We start from the raw sequence: 26,920 nt of genomic DNA, 5'->3' as shown, positions 1-26,920 counted from the left end.
GGTTCAAAAGGCTCTGAGCACTATGGGACTCAACATCTGAGGTCATAAGTCCCCTAGACCTTAGAACTACTTAAACCTAACTAACCTAAGGACATCACACACATTCATGCCCGAGGCAGGATTCGAACCTGCGACCGTAGCGGTCTCGCGGTTCCAGACTGAAGCGCCTAGAACCGCTCGGCCACACCGGCCGGCTGCGGCGATCCTATTAAATTTACTGATATTGATCTGTTGGAGAAGGAGGCCAGTGATCGACGTCGCTTGCACAGACCACAGTAAAGTTCCATCTCCTGTAATGTATGAGGCCCATCTACCTCATATTATCAGCCTTTTGAGAGAGTCCCTGTGTTGTTCTTTGATATACTGCTTTTTCTGCTGTAACACACTTTGTACACTGTCATACATTTCGTTTTTTCCGCGACAACTTCGAGGTCTGTGTCACGTTCTAAACTGACATTAACACGTTTTGATCCACTGGCTCTCACAGATAACTAGACCTCATGTCGTTGCTTCTGCTCCCATAACACACACAAACACACTGAGTGGTTGAAATCAAAAACAGTCACAACATAAGGAAACTGGAAGAGTTTTGAGTCACTGTGGAGGGTTTCCAAAGAGCTGTCTGAAGAAATATGCTAATCAACAGCATACCATTGAATGGATGTGATGGAAAGGACACCATCATGTACCATAATAATAAGCATAACAATTGATAGTGCGATCAGTTTTAACAATTTTACGGCAATATCAACGCCAACCTTTGACACAGCATCATCCTTCCCAGTTTCTGTATTACCGCTAAGCTGCCCCTCCGCTACTTCGCGAGTACCATTGCGAATGTAAACAGATGACTGTGCAGTACGTTTATTCGTTGCTAATTGTCGAAGATACACACCAAAGTAAGCCAGACAGCGACCCATATGTCTCTAGCACCTCGATCCTAGTGCGTAATTTACGACCTTTCTCTTTGTGGGTGGGAGTCATAGGGCTTTCTTGCATTCTTAGGATAAAGTTAGAGATCGAAAGATCTCCTCACATTGTCTTTGACCAACGGTCACTGCACCACAGGCAACGATTTAATCTGCAGCTGAACAGAAGTAGACCACTATATTCCACATTTCGTGAAGGAACACTGTGAACAGAGACTGCAACTGCTGTCTCGCACCCACCAAAGAGCAAAAGATTTCCCCAGATGCGCGAATGTCGAGGAGGTTAGTATCCCTTATCGGTGTATGATGGTGAAGTCCATGCTCTGGGACGGAGTGTAGGGGACGATGCAGGAGACCCACACCGCCGTACTAGGCGGAGGTGGTTTCCCATTGCCTTCCTCTGACCGTAATGGTGATGAATTGTGATGATGAAGACAACACAACATCTAGTCATCTCGAGGCACTTGAAAATCTCTGACCCCGCCGGGAATCTAACCCAGGATCGCATGCTCGGGAAGGGAGAACGCTACCGCTACGCTGCGAGCTGTGGACTTATCGGTGTATAGTAGATATGAAACTGTTGTGATGATATTACAGTCTATCACTAGTTTCTAGGGGTTTGGGAATTTTTTTCCCAGCGGGATCACACCAGTAGTTTGGTATCGTCAGTTTTTGTGCAGTTTTCCGATTTTAGGCTTTCCTTGTGTATTCTTATGCATATAGTTGTGTAATTAGGTCCAATCTTTATGCTTAACTTCTTAATTAGGTCCTGTTTTTATTTCATTTTCCTGACCGACATAAATGAAGTACACTAACTTCATATTCCTCTCCTGCATCTAGACAGTTTACATATATTGGCAGGAGCTCTTGGGTTTTCCGTCCTGTAGGACCAGGGTTCGAGTCCCAGAGAGGGCTCCACCATTTATAATTTCCCGCCAATTCCAAGCACCTCTGGTGGTGTAATTCTGCTATTGGAGTGCAATTGGGCTCTCCATCAAGGAGGTCCAGGGTTCAGGTCCTGGAAATGGAACCGCCAATTTCTCGTTGGGGGGGGGGGGGGGGGGTGAGATGCCTTCACAGCCCTGGGATAAAGATATTCCCACCGAAATTCGAAATTTCTGTCAAATTCGATATTTCCGCCAAAATTTGAAGTTTACACCAAAATACGAAATTCACACCAATAGGGTAAGTGGTGGAGGTGGTGGGGTGGGGGACGGTGGAGAACGGGGCAAGGGGACTGGGGCCCCAGTGCAGGCTGAGAAAAACACATGACATCATCCGGGGCATGGTTGGAGTGCGGGTGAGTGTGGTCGGGGGTTCATTAATTGACCAGTTTAATTAATCTGCAAATCAATTTAATATCAAAATTGCACCCATGCCCCCATAAACCTCCTCCTCACATTCAACAAAGCTAAATTTAATGCTGCTGTTTTGCTGCAAATACTTCTAAGTGACATTTCCAGTCTTTGTTCTGTTATGACAGTTTGTGGAGGTACGATGTTGGTGACTTTTATGTCGTAAATTATTCCATAGATGTTGCTGGCTGTATCTCGTGGCAGGACGAAAAGTCACAATACTTGAGTGAATTTGCCGCTCAGAATGATCAGTGTGGAAAATACGAGTTAGCATGTTGTTTAACACACCTTCGCCACTCGGTAGCAAATTATCGTTGTTTGGCGCGTAAAAATCTCGATATCTCCGATACAGGATACCGACTTGTTGATTCCTAGCGCTTATAATAATAACTGTCGATATCTTTTTCGATTTTGAATGTAATCAGAATGCATACCTTTTGTTCCAAGACTGTTTTATTCCTGGCGTATAAACAATATCTCTGTAGTGAGTACGGTTACAGCTTGAAGTAACATCTATAATCGTTAATTGTGCGTTCCGTCAGTCAACTGTAGCCATGGCATGTTAATTCGTGGACACATAGCCGCAGTGTGGCACACACCGCAACGGAGTAAGATCTCTAAATCGAATGATACAGACGCTCTCCAGAATGATTTACAGGAAGCAAAAGTGTGTGCAAAATTTGTCCTCCAAACACTGACTCGCGAACAACAACATCGAAGTGTGGACGCCTGCCGCGACATGACTGAAATCCCTAACATGGACAGTTCTTCGCTGGAGAAAATCATCCCCGAAGGCGAGACTGTGCGTTGTCAGTGCGAATCTGCTTCAAAATGACAAAATGCTGAAACGCACTTGAAGGGCAACGCTTGACGGTATAATCCGCATTTAAGCTGAGGAGCCAAGCGAGTTTTACAACATCCCAAAGACGGTCTTTCCTAAAAGTTTCACTAGGTTATATGAATGTTCAGTGCATTGGGGAGACAATGTAGAGCACCATTTGAAATTACATTACTTACGAGGGTACTGTAACAGTGTATATAATAATCAAAGCGCTTACAGATAAGGTCATTGCGGTCCCCTCTCAAGAAACAAAGAAAGGCAGCACGCATATAACGGTAACCAACTTGCATCCGGGAGCGAATCATCAATTACAGAGAGAAATGTGAAGGCAATAGAAGGAAGAAGTTTACTAGCATTGTCACATTTTATTTTATTTTCACTATGCGTTTCAGACGTTTAAACCTCCATCATCAGATGGATTTATGTTAATTAATTATAATTGTAAGTGTTGTGGCTATGAGATTAGAGTAACTTCAGGAACTCTCTTCGTTCTATGTCGTATTTGCATCATGTACAACGTTTATATAACGTTGTATGTAATTGAAACACTACAGAAAAATTAACATGTCACTACTGGAGATTCGAGACGCCATCGTCTCAGTGTTTACAAAGTGTAAATGCTGTGTGTGATGTCGTCACGGAAGGAAATTGAACTTTTGACCACTAGAGATAGCGCCACAGGCTACCCAAGGCCGGTCGGTGTGGCCGAGCGGTTCTAGGCGTTTCAGTATGGAACCGCGCTTCGGCTAAGGTCGCAGGTTCGAATCCTGCCTCGGTCATGGATTTGTGTGGTGTCCTTAGGTTAGTTACGTTTAAGTAGCTCTAAGTTCTAGAGGACTGATGACCTCAGATGTTAAGTCCCATAGTGCTTAGAGCCATTAGATCCACTTAGGCTACCCAAAGAATTACAAACAAAAGGAACATGACTTATTAATTCAAATAAATCTACACGATGATAAAGGTTTAAACCCCTGAAACGTGTAGTGGAAAAATTTTAAATTTTGATTAGTAACAGTAAATTTGTAGTTACAATTAACACCAATAATAGTCACAGTGAAGCATAGCCTAAAATGATGACAACTGAAGACAAATGTGCGTTTATACCGATACCACATATAGTGAACTCTAATAACACAATTTATTAGACATTTTAGTAACTGAGACATTTATTTTGACGCAGAATCGTAAATGATTCAAGTTACCTAGTTTCTTCGGATGTATAGTAGTCCATCCTAAACAGATAACTCTTCACTGTCGCATTTGTAAGCCTTTCTTTTGGGCGCTAGGTTGATGCATAACTTTTAGTGCTGATGAGACCTGATTTCCTGACACACATCTTCCCCAATAATTCTGAAATATTTTATGTACCGGTATTTGTTTATTAAACTTTTTTCTACATTTTGGATACACACTGATCTACTAGTTGGTTGAAATGCAAATGTTCTTACATCTCACGTTATTGGATCAGTTCCGTCACCTAATACAGCAGTAATGAACATCTCCTACTTGCAAGGTCCGTTGAAAGGAGTGCTTTACAACATACTAGTCGAAATTCATGTTGATTCGATAGCGTCGATTGAGGAAGCCGCTGATGAGCGTCGGTTTTCTGTAATTTTAGGGAATGTGTGATAATCGTCGACACAGGACACCAGTTCATGAAGCAGAACAAGATTTCAATGAGATTGCTTTATTACGCATATAAATATTCATTACTCTTCCCTTAGCATAAGCAACGCACATGAAACTGCTGAGCTATTGACTACATGGTTCATCATTTTAATGTAAGCGTCGTATCTGATAGTGTCCCTTCTTCGTTGTATGAATTTATAGGGATGTTTTGGCTGTGTCAGACATGAAGAGATATCCACATCACTGTGACAGTTAGTTTATACTGTGGACTACAAACAACATAATGATGCTATTAGAACTTAAGTCTTAAAAGTATACTGATTCCTGTACCTGGTGGCTCTCATAAGAGCTGTCAAGAGAATATTTTCTTGTGTTTCAGCAGATATCTGTTATTTCGTTTCTGTAGCATGTAAGTGGAATTATCTCAAACAAATACTGCTCGTCATATGTTTCACGCAACGTCCACTGTCTGCGGGACACATTGGTTTTATTCTCGTTAAAGTCAAATTTTGTCATGCTATTCAATAGAATGTTCGCATACTAGTCTACTGCGATAGGTGTTTTAAAGACGTGTTTAATATTGACCAAAAACCAGCAGACAGTCTGTGTGCCATTGTTTGGCACTCGATGAACTAGGATATTCTATCGCTTATCGAGCACTGATTATTCTCCGTGCTATACTGTACTTTTTAATACACTCTTTTAAAACTAATATCACGCTCCACTAACTTGAAACCAGTCTGTCGATTGAGGGCATACAATTCCACTTGGACTAACTTTTGGTTTGTAACGGATTATATACCAACGTTTTCTGATATTGGCGAACGCATGAAACATGTGATGAGCAGCATGTGTTTGGGGTGACTCAATCACCATACTGCGAAATAAAATGGAAAATATCTACTGTTGCATCAGAGGAAATGTACCTAACAACTCCTACGACAGACAACTGGGTATCCTATACAAACTAAGTAGTGAGTACCATTTGGCACGTCACTATAATTGAATTTTTGGGAAACAAACAATAACTTGCTCTGCGAAACATGTACGGCTGCTGCATTTTAACTTACAAAACCACAGATCCTAATGAGTAGGAAAATTATATACAGTATATTGCCTTGGTCTGCTGAGGCAAATGGAGTGATCTGTCTTAGGTTACACAACCTAACAACCTATTAAGTCTATCATACATATTAATTTTCTTGTAATTGATTTCTGAGCTCCTACAATAACTGGCCAATTTAAACAATGATACATTAAATTCGTAGACCGAAGGATAAGTCACAGATGTAAAGTTGAGGTATAATGCAATGGAAAAAATAATGGGTCCCTTACTATATACATAACACAGAGCTACGGAATAAATTCATGCAAAGATGTTGTTCCAGTTTACTATATTATTTGTGATTGATACAAGATTACGATTACGTATTAATGATATGTGAATGAGAACTGATTTTATCACTGTTCACCAACTTTTCATTTAACGAAGCAAACAAAAATCTTTAAAAATTCAAATGGCGTGTGCATAAGTAAAACTTCAATATCAGTGTATACGAGAGTAAAGTAATGAACACCAAAGATTCTCTTATTTAACACTGAGACAAGCTGCCTCCACAGCCTTAGAAAGGCCATACACATAGAACATGACTTTCACTCGAACAGCACAATACAACACACACTATTGTTTATTCGCTCTCACTCACTCGATTTTCGCTTTCCTTAAACCACGTGTAAGGTACCGAATACTCCTTGAGGTCTGTAATTGTTTCACTACAGCAGTCCCAAAAACCACAGTGTGATCCAAGACTGTGGATACCGTATGAATACACTGAAATGGGCTACACGTCAGCAAATTTTGCTTTGTGACGCAAATGAGTGACACGAAAACGAGTAACACAACCCTATACGTGGCAGCAGCTAGAGCGGAGGCAGCTGCAGGCCATCGGCAACGACAGCGGCGCAGTGGCAGGAGGTTGGCAGTCGCGCGACGGCGAGGCGAGGACACAGCGACGGCGCGTCGGGGTCCCACGTGACGAGGTGCGCGTAGCCCCAGCGCTGCGAGCACGTGTGGCGGCAGCGGCGCGCGCACACCTGCACGTGCACCTGCTGCGGCATGCTCTCCGTCTGCACCACCACCAGCCACCGGCCGGACGAGGCGTCGCGCACGTAGCCCGGAGCCTCCCGGCGCTCGTTACCCGAGCACGACTCGCGACCTGCGTCGCGCCAAGACCATGCCTGTCAACAGTACAAAAGTTTTACTCGATTAAGTGGAATGTAACATTATGAACAGCAGACCAGTCAGTTACTTTATATTGCAAAATTTCGATGAAATTTTACTTTTCATGAATTCTTTTACAAATTCCGCAAATATTTTAATTTTGCAAATATTTGAATCTATGTAGTAGGTGTCAATTCTACAATGAATGTCATTTGCGTTGGTATTGCTATGGTTAAAAGCGCTTCGTGAACTGACTGTTTTAATTATGACCTCGAAAAAATAAAGTTCGTGGTTAATATATATTTTTCAAAAAAACATTTAGTCGTCAGTTGCAATTATATTTTCAGTTATACTTTACCTGTTTCGACAGATTAATTTGTCAGTTTCAGAAGCTTAGTACTGATTTAGCAGATGTCATTATGTTCTTCACAGGAGCATAATGTCATGATATGTCCAAATATGTACATATTGTATGTGATTATTGTAAACACAGGTTGACAATTTACAGTAACTGAACCATCGATGACAGGGTGACACAGAAAAAAAGGGAACATTTCCACAATCCAATAAAACTAGAAGCGATGAAGGAAAGAAATTGCATTCATAGTAATTGAAACCTTACATCTTTACCATTTACGAAACACTGATGGCATTTATCATTTTTTTAAAATTACGTCCTTTAGATGGCATCCTCCTGTACGAATACATTCGTGAAATATGCTGTTGAGATTCCTCATTGACCGCTGCAACATCTCAGCTGGGATACTGTGAATTGCATCCCAAATTCTCTATTTTAATGATCCAGGGTTCTTGGTCGAGTCGTGTAGGCTTTGCTCTTGAGGTAGCCCCACAAGAAAAAATCACAAACGGATAGATCTGGCGATCTAGGGGGCAGGGAATGTCACCGAATCGAGAGGTCACACGGCTGCCAAACAACTCTCGCACATATGCCATTGATTACCGTGCAGTGTGTGACGTCGCTCCGTCCTGTTGAAACCAGGCTTCTTGAACGTTTGGAAAGCAGTTCGATGTAGGTGTAACGAAAGTTCGTAACATCTCGAAGTAACGATCAGCATTTACAGTTGCAGTGTATCCTTGTTCATTTGCGAAAAAATACGGTCCTATAATTCCGTGTGATGAAACACCACTTCATACTGTCACTTTACTAGCGTGTAAAGGGCGCAGATGGACGTCGTTAGGATTTGCGTTTGCCCAGTAACTGTAGTTCTGTTTATTCATATGATCTGTGAGATGAAATTGTGCCTCATCTGACATCCACAACTTATTTATAGATTCATCGACATTGTTTACTTTTTTTATATCAGCTGTTGACAGAATCCTAATCCTATCCAGTAATCGTTGTCCTTCAATCACTGCACCATTTGTAGTTTGTACAGATGAAATTTTAAATCAAGATGAAGAATTCTGCGAACACTCTCCCGGGACATTCCAACCGCTGCTGCCTGCTTACGAACTGAAAGCCGTGGGCTACGTAAGACAGACTGGTATACCACGTTAATGTTCGCTGGAAAACACACACTTCTTGGTCGTTCTGTTGGTTTCTTCTTGAGGGCAGATCCAGTCTCTTCAATGTTATTAATCCAACATTTTATCGCGTGTTTCGACGGAACGGCATCATGAGGTCCTAAATCATAGAAACTTCGAAACTCCCTCTGCGCCGCTACCAAACTATTATTGTTCTTATAAAACATTTTTATGACTAACGCACGCTGTTGTTCGTTCCACTGATCAATGATTACTGAAATGGCGGACTGTTTACTCGCTAACTGTTACGAATCCGCAGTGCTGCCACCTGCCAATTGCTGCCACTACTCATGTCATACATTCCCGTTATTCTGTGTCACCCTGTATATTTCAAGCACAACAGCTGAATGATCTACGTGTATGACAAGCAGAACAGTTTGATATATACATAGATGTGATTTAGTTAGTGTAAATTGTCGATCTGTTTTTACAATAACCACTTAATACATGTATATTTCTGGGCATGTTATGATATTATGGTTCTATGAAAAACATATTAACATCTGCTAAACAAACACTAAGCTTCTGGAGCTGAAAAAGCAATTTATTGAAACCAGTAGAGGATAATTAAAAATATATTTGCAACTGACGACCAAATTTTATTCTGAAAAATATATACTACAGTTGCTGAAAGTTAAAGCCATGAATAAAATAATTAATATATAGTCTGTTTATTGGTACACACCTACAATTCTGGTACACACTGAAAGCCTTGTGCCACAGTACTGTAGCCCGCTACTAGAGTAGCCAAAACAAACTGTCGTAGCCCACCTCCACTTCATCGTTATTGTTTTGTTTTGTCTTCTCTAGCGGAGTGCTACTGTACTGCGGGGCGAGGATTTGTGTACCTGAACAGTACATATTTACCTTCAAAGAACCATATAAATAATTACGTAACTTTATTTTTAGAGGTGGTATTTACAACTTTATGGCTACCCAATTTATTATCTACGTCTACATAAATACTCCGCAACCCATCGTACGGCCCCTGGAGGAGGCTACCCTGTGCCACTACTATTCATTTCCTTTCCTGTTCCACTTGCGATCAGACCTAGATAAAAACGACTGTCTATATGCCTCAGTAGGCTCCCTAGTGTCTTATATTTCATCTTCGTGGTCTTTACGCCAAGTGTATATCGACCCACCTCCACTTCATCTCTGAATTGTTTCGATAGTTTCCTTGAATCCGACCTGGTGACGATCCCAAAGACTCGGACAATACTCAAGAATAGGTCGTACTAGCGTACTATATGCTGTCCCCTTTCCCAAAATTCTCCCACTACAAATAACTACGGTTGTTGAAATCGCGTATATCCGGCTGCTCATTGAATACACTGTACTGAAACGGTATCTGTGCTGTGGAAAGTCGGATGCAGTGCGTGTGAACACTTCTTATTGTGCAGTACATCAGTAGACACCGAGTTTCGTAACATAACGAAATTCTCTAAGGTCCATCCCATGTGGTTTAACTTGCTGTTGTTAATTCGGCCATATACCGTTTTGATTAGTGCAGGGTCAGTTTCTGTACATTGGCTATCGCCTGTATTTGTCACACTTACAGCACGGTTGATTTGAAAATGGACACGGGTATTCGAATCTAGTCACTTCTCAATGCAGTTTATGACGAGGCTACAACTACTTACTTCAATTACAAGACAAGTTGTGGACTTATTTTTCACCTGCAGCATGCTACAGTTTGGTAAATAGCCAATTCTGTTATAAACTGATCATGAGCAGAGACACACGCCATGATTGCGCTAATGTAAGGAACATAATTTGTGAGCAGGAAATGATTTCGCGATTAGTTTCGAGGTGAACAGATATCTGTTGGTGGCAAACGTAGTCGGGGCCGGTAGTCACATTACCAATTCCAGATACTGGACGAGCTAGCAGTCCAGGCATTACGAGATCGGTACCTAAGGGTTTGAGGATTAGCGAGGACAGTGTTAATACAATGATGTACAAGCATTTAAGGAAGTCGATGGTGATACCTCAATTTGTGCAGCAACAAAGGATGAAGAGAACATAAAAAAGATACACACAAACGGTGTATAAAATGTGTTGTTGCTACTATACTTAACTCTGAAGGCGAATTAGTTATTTTTACTAATGTATTCTTTCTTCTTTCTGTGATTCAGTTCAACGATCATCGTACTTCTAATTGAATAAATAGTATCGTTTGTTAAGAAACTGTAGATCAGTCTTTCAGAACACAGGGATAATTTTTACGCAAGAAAGAGAAATATACTACACGACAAGACATTCACTTCTATAAACAATTCTGAATCTGTTTTTCGAGAGATACATCAGATGTAGATCACTTGAGAGAGTGAAAATTCTGAAGACTCGTTATTACAGTATTAACATGCTTGCTAACAAATTGAAATCACATGTTTCCTGCAAGGGATATATGCAAACTAACAATTAATGCACTTATTCCATTCAGAATATTTATACAGTGTAATTCTACTTTTATAGACGTATATGACCGCATATTACAGAGGGGAAAATATCCTTTATCCGTTGAAAGTATTTTATTTGACAGCAAAAGAAGTGATACTTTTCTATAATTGTATGGCTTAAATTCAGGGAAACGTGAAATGATGTTATAATTTTATTTAGAAAATAAGTTATTAATTCATGTTTGCTAAAACTGAATAACTATTTTCCGTATGCTTACGTGAGAGAGAGGTATGGAAATTACGTCATATTATTCACTACGTATGGAATGTTTTTTGTGGTTTTAATTTCAGTGTACCTCCTTTCAATTATTAATTATTAACCTTCATCAAGATGACGATGATCGTTACATAAGTTTCGTTGTGTGAAGGTGAAGGACTAGGCAGCAGGGACACGTTTGCTCGAAGACATCAGCCGTTTACGTCCATCGAGTGATGACAACCTAACAGACTTAGAGTTCTCTCAGAAATAGGTAGCAGAAGTGACCTTGGACTTCTAGATTCGTCCAATAGAAAATAATACCAACCACCATGGTATGCTGTTTCCTTACTGGTACCGAGCCTTTCAATAGGACCCTGCAGAATCACTCAAATTGATTTTCTATGGTTTATTTCCAAGAGGAAATGGTGTGGTGTGCGTGGTATGGTAGGGCGAGGAGGGGAGCGAAAAGGTGGAGCGGGAACGGATAGAACAGCGAGCATGAAGATGTCATGCGTTTGTCCCTGTTCCTGCGCGAAGGCTCAAAGGTCAGTTACCCGCTTTCTATGAAAACTGACATCTCACGTATATTGTGTATAAGTTGTCTTTTCTTTGTATCATATGTCGTCTGTCTCAAGCTAGGCAAACGTTACCATGAAACTGCGACAGCTGGATTATGTTAATTTTCTGTATGTTGAGCAAGCGAACGTTCAGATATTTTTTATTGATTTGTTTTTTCTAACAGACTTTTGAACACACAAACCATATTTAAATGTAGTGAATGTTCTTGCAGATAGATTCATCCCCCGTAATATGGGGATATTTTTCCAAACTTCGGATTTATTTTGAGTGTTTTGACCTGCAGATGACGTACTTTGGCTATAGCTCAGTACTCACAGCCTTTTTATCACATTTGACGAACGTTGTATGTAGCATAAAATCGACTGATATATAGTACCATACGTTGGTCATCTAGAAAACTATCTAAATATTAGCTTAGTGGTCGAAACTCGTGAGGAGAGTTGTCCTCCTGGAAGATCGACTTAACGTGTCTGTGGGTCGTGAAACGATAAACGGTGCCAGACGCGTGGGCCATAGCAAATAGGATATTAAACATTTAGGCCTATCCGTGCTCCGAGGTCAGCTGTGAATCGGGTGGATCTTCGATATCGCAGAGACATTGTTTCCACACAGCCAAGTCGCAGCGCGGTTCTACGTCACGACATCTCCACGGATCCGTAAGTGGCGATCGACGGTCTAACGGAGTAAGATCGTCACCGATTTGAATGTTGAGCATCTGCAACCGATGTTTACCTTGAGTGTAAGGAGACGAATTCGCCGAACAGTCTACAGCAGCTGACTACCGACACCACATTCAGTATCTTCCCATTACTTTTGTTCCCTCAGCGCATTTCCTCGTCAAAGAAATCATCAGAGTATCGCTTGTGTCTTGTCTCCAAGGATCTAAAAAAGTGGCGAAACAACATGAAAATAATTAGTTAAGCTAAGGATGTAAATATATGTGAACATTGCTCTTTGTAACCTGTCCGAATTTCACACGTTATGTTCTCTTACTGTCGTCGGCAGGAAGTTAATTTTGATAGTCAAACTGGAATTTACCGTATCACGCAAATTTCCTAAAATATCAAACCCCAACTGCCTTCTTTTCGTATGGTTCTGTGATCTCATTTGCTGGAGGAAGCTGCCCTCTGCGGATATTTCAAGACGTTTTGAAATTGTTACAGCGTTAAAATTTCATCGTCAGTAGCGTTACTTTTTTTTAACTATCTCCACCTTTATAACTTCAAATCACCAATAATTATAAATACTGCATCATTAATGCAACCGAATATTTGAAGCCTAACTAAAAGTAACTACAGCTATTTAAAATTCTATTTGACACTGATGGCGTAAAGTTTGGGACATCAGAGTGCTGGCTTGTCTTATGGAATGCTTTATAGCGATCAAATTCATTACTTGGCCATTAAATTTTACTTTCAAATAAGTACCACTAAACCTATCCCAAAAGAACCTGCGAAAACTGACTGTTAAAAGCAAATTTGTGTATAATTTATACCTCAAATTTATAGCTTCCTCTGACGTATGCCCTGACGAAATGAATAGAAATAAACGCTGATTGTAGATCCTGTATAAGCCTATAATTCTTTTGTAGTCTACTAAAATGTTTACTTTTACCCTACTTTGGTCATCACAACCTTGTAAACACCATTAACTTTCTGTGAAATGATTTCTTTACATCGCTTCTTAGTGCTGATATGATTCTGTCGTCCTCATTGAACAAGAAATTCAATCTCCAACATTGCAAACTTTTCTCAACTTAACTCTTCAGAATTAACACTATTAACCCACCAGAGATGTCTGGATGTCAAGCATCGCGAAGTATTAGATCGTTGTATATGGTTGTGAGGTCTTCGGGATCGAAATCGCAGTATACAAATAGAATTCGAGACTGTGTCCGTTCTTTTTGATCGCATTGATAACTTGATTGTCGAATGAATTTCTCCAATGATTTTACTGTTTGAAAACCCTTCTTTTCCTAACTACGTACTACTCTATCTATTGAAAGATTAAAAGTTCCTCTTGTTTTTCCAGTATCACCTCTGGCTCCTAATAAAGACTTTCTAAATACTCTGTCATGTATCGCTTGTTTGCCCTATGTGAATCCATTCGCATGTCACGCTTGTCTTGTTGGTAATAGATTTGTGTATGTTCCGCGCTCTCTTCTCCTCTCTTCTTAAGAGAAGTAAGAATGGAAAACCATTCTTGACATCCCTTCCTAAATCGGTCTGGAGTGTTAAATCAATTGCTTTAGCTCTCTAGGTGTAAATTCTAAGGATATTGTCAGATGATCTAACGCTTTGGCATATATGTATCTAAAACATCTGACATAATTTTCAGCTGTATATTTTTCTTCGTAGGCCCGATATCTTCTCCTGACTAATTTCTCACCCACGCTACGTTCTATGATGCGCGAAATTTGTCGAAATAGGGAATTCACAATGGTCCGAAAGACTTAATAGCCACATTTTTGCGTCTGTAATGTTTGTTGCATAGGTCCCCATTCAATAAAATACACTCATTCTCATAAACTAAGAGTAATGCAGATACATGGCGAAACAACGCTCTGGTGGCGGTTTGCGGGTTTAAATCACCTCGGGGTATGACCATTCGATGCATTAGACCTGCGGTCGTCGCACGGTGGCGCTGGCAGCAGTCCACATACGCAGAGGCGTGTTGGTGCATGTCAGAGTACGGTGCAGCGAGTAAGTGTGCAAACGTTTTCAGACGTGCTAATAGTGACTGTGTGTTGAAAATGGCCCAAAGAACGTTATGATTGTGGAATACTAGGGCAATTGGAGGCTGCTCAAACACAGCAGGTCGTAGCACGGGCCCTCCGTGCACCACAAGTGTGATCTCAAGATTATGCCAACTATTCCAACAGACAGCAAACGTGTCCAGGCACTACAGTACGGGACGTCCACTGTGTACAACACCACAAGAAGACCGATGTCTCACCATCAGTGCCCGCAGACGGCCACGGAGCACTGCAGCTAGCCTTGCTCGGGACGTTACCGCAGCCACTGGAACAGTTGTCTCCAGACACACAGTCTACAGAAGACTGAACAGCCGTGGTTTATATGCCCGGAGACCAACTAGATGCATTCCACTGACCCCTGGTCACAGGATAGTCCGTAATGCACATGGTCATTGGAACAGCGGTCCCAGGTTATGTTCACAGACGAGTCCAGGTATAGTCTGAACAATGGCTCTCGCCGGGTTTTCATCTGGTATGAACCAGGAACCAGATACCAACCCCTTAATTTCCTTGAAAGTCAACTGTATAGAGGTCGTGATTTGATGGTGTGGGGTGGGATTATGATTGGTGCACGTTCACTCCGGCATATCTTTGACAGAGGAACTGTAACAGGTAATGTGTATCGGGACGTCATTTTGCACTAGTATGTCCGCCTTTTCAGGGGTGCAGTGGGTCCCACCTTCCTCCTGATGGATGATAACGCACGGCCCCACCGAGCTGCCACCTTGGAGGAGTACCTTGAGACGGAAGATGTCGGTGAATGGAGTGGCCTGCTGTTCTCCAGACCTAAACCTCATCGAGCACGTCTGGGATGCTCTCGGTCGACGTATCGCTGCACGTCTTCAAACCCCTACGACACTTCAGGAGCTCCGACAGGCACTGGTGCAAGAATGGGAGGCTATATTCAATTTCAATTTATTGTGATAAATTAAATATTCGCACTTTTCTTAAGCACAGACCTGCACACATTATAACCATATTAATTATTCTACGCTACACAATATGAATTCCACCGTACCTACCAATGTACCCATGGTCCTCAATATTATTTTATACTGTGAACGAATCACAGCTGAAAAACTCAGCATTATCTTTTTATACAGTCAGTAACGTACATCCGTCACATTATGTCGTTTCGACCCAAAAGAATAGGCGGATTTTAACGTTCATTTGGTTTCAGTTATAAAGAAAGGTAATTGTTGTCATAAACTGCGCCCGAATCAAGCGTTGTGTTCAGATGACTCTGCGAGCAAATGCTCCGCGAGTCTGCACTCGGCCAGGGTCGAGATAAGAGTGCCATTTCGATATCTGAGCACGCCTCCAGGCAGCAGTGGGTTTTACAGCAGGCACACAGGGCACTCGCCCCGGCCCCGTCTACGGTGTAGCCTTGCAATCCTCCACTCTAACCTTTTTGTAAGATAGAAAATTTACTTGACTCTGCTCACTGTGATGGGGTAATTAAGGAGGGTGAAAAACATAAACCCGGAAGAGAGCTGGCGTACTTATTAGTATAGTTTTACAAGATTTTATACGGTCAAGAATGTGAAAAAACTATATTAACTTTCAGTATAGCATTTATTAATGTCAGTCGCGATATGACCGGTTTGGATTGGATAATCTTCAGGTCATAAAATATCGTTACGGAGTGTAACACGTCATATGACGTATAATCGAGTACTGAGTCATTAAATTTTGAGATTTAATGACACATTACGTGATTGTACAACATGTGACGTGCAACACTTCGTAACGATATAATAGGATCTGAAGTTGATTGCTTGCGAAATGGAATCTGGTTACATAATTTTACAAACTCGCAGTCCATACAACTGAGGTTTATACATGACAGTTTTGTTTCAATAAAATGTTATCAGATCTATTAAAATCTGTAATATATCTATTGTTATACGGCTTCATTGTCTGTGGTATTCACCAATAAGTAATGAGGCAGTTGAAATAGTATGTAAATAAAAACTGTACTGAAGAACGTTCTCTTGTTTCTCTCATGATTATACCTTCACCATCTTGGAGGCTTTCTGGTCATTCTTCTGCCCGTTTGCAACTGCTCTCGAACATGCATACATCCATACCAGAAAAATACATACCGCTTTACTGCGTCTTAAACACTGATGGTACGCCCCACTGAAACATGTGTGCGTAAAATAATCTTGAAAATATGTGTGGTGAAAAGGACACTGCAAGAAAAAGAGCACCACCAAGGAATTATCCAAATGGGACGGAAATCAGTGGAAGTTATGTGAAGTACATGTACAGGCAAGGAACACAATATAGTTTTAGAAAAAAAAATGGGTGCACTTAAAAGAAAGAACTTCACAAACTGAGCATGGCAATAATGCGTTGGTCTACACGTCTTCACCATGGAATCCCTTGAGTTGAGTACAGTTGTCTTCAGTGATGCGTCTCGCTTCGAAATGAGCACCGATGACTAGTGAAACCATGTCTGGAAACGCCCCGGACAGTGATAGGTTACTAACCTGATTGTCGCCTGCTATACGGGCCGACAGCCAAGAGTGATGGTCTAGGATGCTATTTCCTTTCATAGCAGGAGCCTTAGTTCTCAACCGCGGTAATCTTACAGCAAAGCGTTACGTCAAAGATATTCGCCCTCCGTTTTGCTGCCTTTCATGGTAAACCATCCTGGGCTTACATTTCAGCGAGATGATGCCCTCCCTCACACAGCGAGAGTTTTTACTGCTGGTCCGCGTGCTTGCCAAACCCCACCTTGGCCTCCAACGTCGCCGGATCTCTCCTAAAGCTAGCGATTTTTGCAGCATTATGGGCAGGGCCCTCCAACCAACTCGGCATTTTAACGATCTAGCGCGCCAGTTGGACATGATTTGGCACGATATACCATAAGAGGACTTCCAACAACTATCAATTGGTGCCGAGCTGATAAACGACTGCATAAGAGCCATAGGTCGACAAACGCGACAATGACTTGATAAATTTTTAAGCTCTTTGTCTTGAATAGATCGACCACTTTTCCTGAAACTGTAATAGTTTATTTTTGTGTACGTGTAAACCTCATACCGATTTCCATCCCATTTCGATAATTCCTTCCTGGTGCGTCCTTTTTTCCCTTGGTCTTAAAGTGTACTTCGATTACGTATGTCACTCTACGCTTTCCTGTTCCGCTCGCTAATGGTATGCAGAAGGAAAGTCTGTTGAGAACTCCAGTGTGAGCTCGAATCTGTACAATTTAACTTCCTTGCAACACTCTCTCTCGCTATTTTAAGAGTAAACGATTTCTTAGTGCACCAAACTCCACCTTCTAGCATCTGTCACTGGACTTGGCTGAGCACATACTCGCTGTATTAGCGTCTGGTAAGACAGCCCAGAATGACATAGTCTTCTTTAGTTGTTCTCTGTTTCCTCCACGAATGATACCTGGTTAGTGTAGTATATTCAATTATCTTTTGAACTGGGATTTTTGTCTCTTTCGTTTGTAGATTATACTCACTAAAGATCTTTCCAGTGAATATTAGCGTGGAACCTGACTTCTTTACGGTTATATTCAATATCAGACTGATACCAGTCACTACCACACGTCCTGATCATTTCTATCTTCCATTCCATTGCTGGTGAATTGGAATGGTCCTTGCAATGCTACAAGTTTACCAGAAAGTCTACGTACGATCTTCTATTCCGCTTTCCTTGAAATGTTTTTCCGCTACGTCTCCAAAGGCAGGGAGCGAAAAAAAGCTCTCGATGGACGTGTTTTATCACATTATAAGGCTTAATTTCTCTGAAACAGTTTCTCAATCGAAATAGAACTCATAGAAACTTTCTTATTATTTACGGCTTTAAACACGGCTCCAGCATACAGTAACATTTTGTTTTTGCGATTTACTATCCATCACTAATACAAATATTTCTGTTAGTCATTTCTCGCATCACTCAGCCCTCTATTAAAGTTTATAACCGTGTACCGCAAGTCTGTAGAAGAACGGAAGGTTCCAAATGATTGGAAAAGAGCACAGGTAGTCCCAGTTTTCAAGAAGGGTCGTCGAGCACATGCGCATAACTATAGGCCTATATCTCTGACATCGATCTGTTGTAGAATTTTAGAACATGATTTTTGCTCACGTATCATGTCATTTCTGGAAACCCAGAATCTACTGTGTAGGAATCAACTTGAATTATGGAAACAGCGATCGCGTGAGACCCAACTCGCTTTATTTGTTCATGTGTTGTTGTTGTGGTCCTCAGTCCTGAGACTGGTTTGATGCAGCTCTCCATGCTACTCTTCCTGTGCAAACTTCTTCATCTCCCAGTACCTATTGCAGCCTACATCCTTCTGAATCTGCTTAGTGTATTCATCTCTTGGTCTCCCTCTACTATTTTTACCCTCCACGCTGCTCTCCAATACTAAATTGGTGATCCCTCGATGTCTCAGAACATGTCCTACCAACCGACCCCTTCTTCTAGTCAAGTTGTGTCACAAGCTCCTCTTCTCCCAAATTCTATTCAATACCTCCTCATTAGTTATGTGATCTACCCATGTAATCTTCAGCATTCTTCTGTAGCACACAATTTCGAAAGCTTCTATTCTCTTCTAGTCTAAACTAATTATCGTCCACGTTTCACTTCCATACATGGCCACACTCCATACAAATACTTTAAGAAACAACTTACTGACATGTAAATCTATACTCGATGTTAACAAATTTTTCATCTTCAGAAACGCTTTACTTCCCATTGTCAGTCTACATTTTATATCCTCTCTACTTCGACCATCTTCAGTTATTTTGCTCCCCAAATAGCAAAACTCCTTTACTACTTTAGGTGTCTCATTTCCTAATCTAATTCACTCAGCATCACCCGACTTAATTGGACTACATTCCATTATCCTCGTTTTGATTTTGTTGATGTTCATCTTATACCCTCCTTTCAAGACACTGTCCATTCCGTTCAACTGCTCTTCCAAGTCCTTTGCTGTCTCTGACAGAATTACAATGTCATCAGCGAACCTCAACGTTTTTGTATCTACTCCATGGATTTTAATACCTACTCCGAACTTTTCTTTTGTTTCCATTATTGCTTGCTCAATATACAGATTGAATAACATCGGGGATAGGCTTAACTCTGTCTCACTCCCTTCCCAACCACTGCTTCCCTTTCATACCCCTCGACTCATATAACTGCCATCTTTTTTCTGTACAAATTGTAAATAGCCTTTCGCTCCCTGTGTTTTACCCCTGCCACCTTCAGAGTTTCAAAGAGAGTATTCCAGTCAACATTGTCCAAAGCTTTCTCTAAGTCTACAAATGCTAGAAACGTAGGTTTGCCTTTCCTTGATCTATCTTCTAACATAAGTCGTAGGGTCAGTATTGCCTCACGAGTTCCAGTATTTATACGGAATCCAAACTGATCTTCCCCGAGGTCGGCTTCTACCAGTATTTCCATTCGTCTGTAAAGAATTCGCGTTAGTATTTTGCAGCTGTGACTTATTAAACTGATAGTTCGGTAATTTTCACATCTGTTAACACCTGCTTTCTTTGGGATTGGAATTATTATATTCTTCTTGAAGTTTGTGGGAATTTCGCCTGTCTCATACATCTTGCTCACCAGACGGTACAGTTTTGTCAGGACTGGCTCTGCCAAGGCTGTCAGTAGCTCTAATGGAATGTTGTCTACCCCGGGGACCTTGTTTCAGCTTAGGTGTTTCAGTGCTCTGTCAAACTCTTCACACAGTATCATATCTCCCATTTTATCTTCATCTACATCCTCTTTCATTTCCATAATATTGTCCTCAAGTACATCGCCCTTGTATAGACCCTCTATATACTCCTTCCACCTTTTTGCTTTCCCTTCTTTGCTTAGAACTGGGTTTCCATCTGAGCTCTTGATATTCATACAAGTGGTTCTCTTTTCTCCAAAGGTCTCTTTAATTTTTCTGTAGGAAGTATCTATCTTACCCCTAGTGAGATAAGCCTCTACATCCTTACATTTGTCCCCTAGCCATCCCTGCTTAGCCATTTTGCACTTCCTGTCGATATCATTTTTGAGACGTTTGTATTCCTTTTTGCCTGCTTCATTTACTGCATTTTTATATTTTCTCCTTTCATCAGTTAAATTCAACGTTTCTTCTGTTACCCAAGGGTTTCTATTGGATCTCGTCTTTTTACCTCTTTGATCCTCTGCTGCCTTCACTATTTCATCCCTGAAAGCTACCGACTCTTGTTCTACTGTATTTCTTTCCCCCATACCTGTGAATTGTTCCCTAATGGTCTCCCTGAAACTCTGTACAACCTCTGGTTCTTTCAGTTTATCCAGGTCCCATCTCCTTAAATTCCCACCTTTTTTCAGTTTCTTCACTTTTAATCTACAGTTCATAACCAATAGATTGTGGTCAGAGTCCACATCTGCCCCTGGAAATGTCTTACAATTTAAAACCTGGTTCCTAAATCTCTGTCTTACCATTATATAATCTATCTGATACCTTTTAGTATCTCCACGTTTCTTCCATGTATACAACCTCCTTTCATCATTCTTGAACCAAGTGTTAGCTATGATTATTTTATGCCCTGCACAAAATTCTACCAGCCGGCTTCCTCTTTCATTTCTTAACCCCAATCCGTATTCACCTACTATGTTTCCTTCTCTCCCTTTTCCTACTTCGAATTCCAGTCACCCATGACTATTAAATTTTCGTCTCCCTTCACTACCTGGATAATTTCTTTTATTTCATCATACATTTCATCAATTTCTAGACCATCTGCAGAGCTAGTCGGCATATTAACTTGTACTACTGTAGTAGGCGTGGGCTTCGTGTCTATCTTGGCCACAATAATGCGTGCACCATGCTGTTTGTAGTAGGTTGCCCGTACTCCTATTTTTTTATTCATTATTAAACCTACTCCAGCATTACCCCTATTTGTTCATTAGACCCAGAAAATATTAGACACAGGCTCCCAGGTAGATGCTATTTTCCTTAATTTCCGGAAGGCGTTCGATACAGTTCCGCACTGTCGCCTGATAAACAAAGCAAGAGCCTACGGAATATCAGACCAGCTGTGTGGCTGGATTGAAGAGTTTTTAGCAGGCAGAGCACAGCATGTTGTTCTCAATGGAGAGACATCTACAGACGTAAAATTAACCTCTAGCGTGCCACAGGGGAGTGTTATGGGACCACTACTTTTCACAATATACAGGGTGTTACAAAAAGGTACGGCCAAACTTTCAGGAAACATTCTTCACACACAAAGAAAGAAAATATGTTATGTGGACATGAGACCGGAAACGCTTACATTCCATGTTAGAGCTCATTTTATTACTTCTCTTCAAATCACGTTAATCATGGAATGGAAACACACAGCAACAGAACGTACCAGCGTGACTTCAAACACTTTGTTACAGGAAATGTTCAAAATGTCCCCCGTTAGCGAGGATACATGCATCCACCCTCCGTCTCATGGAATCACTGATGCGCTGATGCAGCCCTGGAGAATGGCGTATTGTATCACAGCCGTCCACAATACGAACACGAAGAGTCTCTACATTTGGTACCGTGGTTGTGTAAACAAGAGCTTTCAAATGCCCCCATAAATTAAAGTCAAGAAGGTTGAGGTCAGGAGAGCACGGAGGCCATGGAATTGGTCCGCCTCTACCAATCCATCGGTCACCGAATCTGTTGTTGAGAGCCGTACGAACACTTCGACTGAAATGTGCAGGAGCTCCATCGTGCATGAACCACATGTTGTGTCGTACTTGTAAAGGCACATGTTCTAGCAGCACAGGTAGAGTATCCCGTATGAAATCATGGCGGTGAATCGAGGAAGTACAGTACATACTGACGAAACTAAAATGAGCTCTATCATGGAAATTAAGCGTTTCCGGACACATGTCCACATAACATCTTTTCTTTATTTGTGTGTGAGGAGCGTTTCCTGAAAGTTTGGCCGTACCTTTTTGTAACACCCTGTATATATACATGACCCAGAAGATAGTGTCGGAAGTTCCATGCGGCTTTTCCCGGATGATGCTGTAGTATACAAGGACGTTGCAGCATTAGAAAATTGAAGCGTAATGCAGGAAGATCTGCAGCGGATAGGCACTTGGTGCAGGGAGTGGCAACCGACCCTTAACATAGACAAATGTAATGTGTTGCGAATACATAGAAGGATGGATCATTTATTGTATGATTATTTGATAGCGGAACAAACACTGGTAGCAGTTACTTCTGTAAAATATCTGGGAGTACGCGTACGGAACGATTTGAAGTGCAATGATCATATAAAATTAATTGTTGGCAGGGCGGGTGCCAGGTTGAGATTCACTGGGAGAGTCCTTAGAAAATGTACTCCATCAACAAAGGAGGTGGCTTACAAAACACTCGTTCGACCTCTACTTGAGTATGACTCATCAGTGAGGGATCCGTACCAGGTCGGGTTGACAAAGGAGATAGAGGAGATAGAGGAGATCCAAAGAAGAGCGGCGCATTTCGTCACATGGCTATTCTGTAAGCGTGATAGCGTTACGGAGATGTTTAGCAAACTTAAGTGGCATACTTTGCAAGAGAGGCACACTGCATCGCGGTGTAGCTTCCTGTCCAGGTCTCGAGAGGGTGCGTTTCTGGATGAGGTAACGAATATATTGCTTCCCCCTACTTATACCTCCAAAGGACATCACGAATGTGTAATTAGAGAGATTCGAGCGCGCACGGATGCTTTCCGGCAGTCGCTCTTCCCGCGAACCATACGCGACTGGAACAGAAAAGGGAGGTAATGACAGTGGCACGTTAAGTGCCCTCCGCCACACACCGTTGGATGGCTTGCGGAGTACAAATGTCGATGTAGATGTAGATGAACTAGTTCTTGGAGCTGCCCATGATTTTCCTACTTTCTCCGGAAATGAGGAATGATTACCGTCTGTAATTAATGACTATGATATTCTACCCTGGTAAGTAATGTTTATCGAGATATTAGAGAGATTTTTGCTTCCTCAAAAGAATAGTGTGCACGTTGATTCCTTATACGTATAACATCATCATGTCCCTCCACCTCTCGTTCCGCACCTCTCCACTCTCCAGCCAATCACAGCCTAATATTTTAATGGGCATTAAAATTTAGCAGCCAATCACAATGTAGCTTCAAGTTGCATAGTAAGCTTCTTATTCATTACGTATTTCCAAAAATGTTCGTATTACCAAAAAACTCAGCTTTCAACTGAATGGTGCAAAATGGAACAATGTCAAAAAAGTAATGCCAATACTACAGTATTTTTCAAGAAGTTACGCCAGCTTAACCTGTATTGTGTAAATTGGCGGCTTGTTAAAAGATATTTGCTAGTACTACAGTACATCCACCATCCACGTTGGAAAAAAAGTTTATCCTTCACCTGAATTGCATACTATGCACTTTAATCAAAGAGCTGTTGCCAATATCACAGTATTTTTTTTAAAAAAAGGTAAGCTTTACCTGAATTGTGACATGTTCAAATATATTTGTCAATATTACTGTATTTCCAAGTAAAAAAAATACGAAACCTTCGCTTGAATTGCCGTGATATTCAAAAAGGGTACATTAATATCTTTACCTGAAACGCATGAACAGACATCGTTCAGCACACACTCACGTCTGTATTTCATAATTCAGCTAAAAAATGTTTATGTCAAATACTACACCCCATACACATGTCTCCTCTTTCTCTCTTACAAAGTAATCCAGGAATTGTGTGTTTTTACAAAAGCTTTGTTTCCTATTATTTGTACACATACGCGCGCGCGCGCGCATGCACGCACACATACACACGCAGCTGTTGCTGTAACTTTATCGATTATAAAGGCTACTGAAAATTTTAAAATACCGTTTACCACACTGTGAATCAGATTAAAATGTGAAACTGAATCAATCTGAGCTTAAGGAGGAAATGGGCACGCCGTGTAAAAACACCTCAGACTGCAGTGTTTCAGAAGATGTGGTTCAACATCCCATCAGACCCGTTTCTAATGCACTGAGCAGATAGATTCAGAAAAAACAAGAAGACAAATCAAGATGTAGAAGATGAAGCCTAAGAAAACGTATTTATGGAAGCAGAAGGTGGAGAGGAAGAAAAAATGGATGATGACGAAGGCGATTAATTTGATGAGGAAGACGGTGATTGAGATGAATGATATTGGTGAAAGAAGGCAGTAACAGATTGCAGCATAATATTTTAGTAATACAACAGAGAAAGGGCATGATACGACACACAGACTCAGACTTTAACCATTATTAGCTGTATACAGAATTGATAATTCACAGGTAGAAGTCAATGGGGATGACTTAATAACTCACAATGTAAGATACCCTAGGAACGAGAGGATTATGTAATCAATTTTTAAAATTAAGCCTTCTAGAAAGAGTTACACAAAACTAAATTCTCAAAATTATGGTAAAATTATCAGGTTTACCGATGCTTACGAGAGATTCAATCTCACCTAATACAAAAATTTTTTCCAGTACAGACTAGAAGTATATCCACATCATTTATCCTGTATTAAATAAAATTGCTAGATCATTGCTTAGGAAATAATGACAGTCTCCAAGAAACCGGCTGGACATATTGATTTTGTTCGTTGGAATGATCCAAATGAATTGGTGGAGCCGTTAGTTTACTTGCAAGGATCCAAAATGGTAGGCAACAATTCACATGATAATTAAATAACGTTTATTGAAGAGGAGCTTCCAGAAGCATCGATTATTGGTTGACGTTTGTGGTGGCTGTCGAAGATAATATATTGGAAGATACAACTGCAAAATGAGAATCTCCATAGCAGAACATTCTGTCTACTGAAAAACGGTAGAATGAAGGCTTTCGCGACCGGACGACGTTGCTGCTGGTAAACCGTTCGGGATATAGAGTCGTGGTCCACGAAACCCATCCGTTCCTAACGGTCCGCCGGCCGCGGTGGCCGAGCGGTTCTAGGCGATTCAGTCCGGAACCGCGAGACTGCTACGGTCGCAGGTTCGAATCCTGCCTCGGGCATGGATGTGTGTGATGTCCTTAGGTTAGTTAGGTTTAAGTAGTTCTAAGTTCTAGGAGACTGATGACCTCAGATGTTAAGTCACATAGTGCTCAGAGCCATTTGAACCTAACGGTCCGGCCAGAACTGCTCTCGACATTTTCAAAGGCGTTGCTCATCTGTTGGGTTTTGCCAACTGACGGGTCAGACGTCTGAGAGTGACATATATATTATTAGAAACAGGGACGTGGCCGGAGTTAGCACGTGATAAGCAGGGATGATCCATGTCGAAGACAAAACTTAACTATTGATTGTCGTCTTCTCAGAGATCAAAAATTGTTTAGTGATTGTGCAGAACTACTTTCATATGTTACTAAGTTTGATGGTCTCCTCTTTCCTGATAAAATTATCCCTCTGTTTTTATATTTCAGTGACTTCTCTACATAGCCGTGGGTAATAGTCAGCTTTAGAAAAGGCAAATAAGAAACCATCTTGTTGCTGTCGGTGCGTGGATGACACATTTGTGATCTGGCCACGTGGTAAGAAAGCATTGGACAAATTATTTGGATTTCTAAATCCAGTTCACTATGGAAACACCAAATTACAACATTATACTTTTCTTGTGTGTTTTAGTTAGAAGACAGACCGATGGGAGTTGTGCCGACAAGTGAGGCACACGGACAGGTATTTACGTAAGAAATCCGATCACCATCCACAACAAGAGAAAGGTGTCATTAAAAGTCTTGTCGATAGACTCAAAAGGATTTGCACTCCGAAATACTTGTACGGTGAAATAAACATCTGAAGCAGGCTTTCGAGAAAAATGACTACTCCGGAAAAGAAGTAAACAGTATCCTACGACCAAATAACGGAAGTCATAAGGGCAAGCATGGAAAACAACGATGGAAGAATATAATGTCCTTTGCTTTTATTAAAAGAGTAACAGATCATTTCGCTAATATTTTACAGGAGCTTGATATCAGACCAGTTTTTTGACCAAAAAAGAACAAGCACTCCAATCTGTAAAGCGTAAACGCCCTCCTCTGTTAGCATGTGGGGTATATAAAATTCTGTGTACATTTTATAATGTTTATACTGGAACAGCCAAGAAGAGCGTGAACGCACGGCTAAAGAAACACAAAAGTTTCGCCGACTAGGGGAAATAGACAAATTGACAAATCAGCTGCATCAGAGCATGCTCTCAGGAAGTTATGAAGTGAAATTTACTAAAAGAAAAAATTTATATATGACGACGAATTTTTCTCCACAGCTGTGTAGAGAAGCCGTTGAAGGGACCATGAAACTTAGCGACATATGGACAGCAGCTGTGACGAATCGCTAAACAGTTTTTTATCTTTGATAATACTTAAGGTTTATCTTTTACAAGGATCATCTCTGCTTACGCGCTCCGGCCACCTCCCCGTCTCTGCAATATACAG

General features: G+C 41.1%; 1 protein-coding gene across 1 annotated transcript in view; it reads right to left on the bottom strand.

Annotated features, from left to right (window-relative positions):
* Positions 1-6,658: 6,658 nt before the first annotated feature.
* LOC124556150 overlaps positions 6,659-26,920 on the bottom strand; it is a 368,876-nt gene continuing 348,614 nt past the window's right edge. Inside the window, exons 4-5 of the mRNA XM_047130163.1 lie at positions 6,874-6,992; positions 6,659-6,812 (exon numbers count right to left, since the gene is read on the bottom strand). Coding sequence (XP_046986119.1) covers positions 6,659-6,812; positions 6,874-6,992 — 273 coding nt within the window. The remainder of the gene's footprint in view (positions 6,813-6,873; positions 6,993-26,920) is intronic.

This window comes from Schistocerca americana, chromosome X, assembly GCF_021461395.2.
Source record: "Schistocerca americana isolate TAMUIC-IGC-003095 chromosome X, iqSchAmer2.1, whole genome shotgun sequence".
Classification (NCBI taxonomy): Eukaryota; Metazoa; Arthropoda; class Insecta; order Orthoptera; family Acrididae; genus Schistocerca; species Schistocerca americana.
The sequence above is the reverse complement of the archived record's forward strand: the minus strand, read 5'-3'. Positions and strand labels throughout refer to the sequence as shown.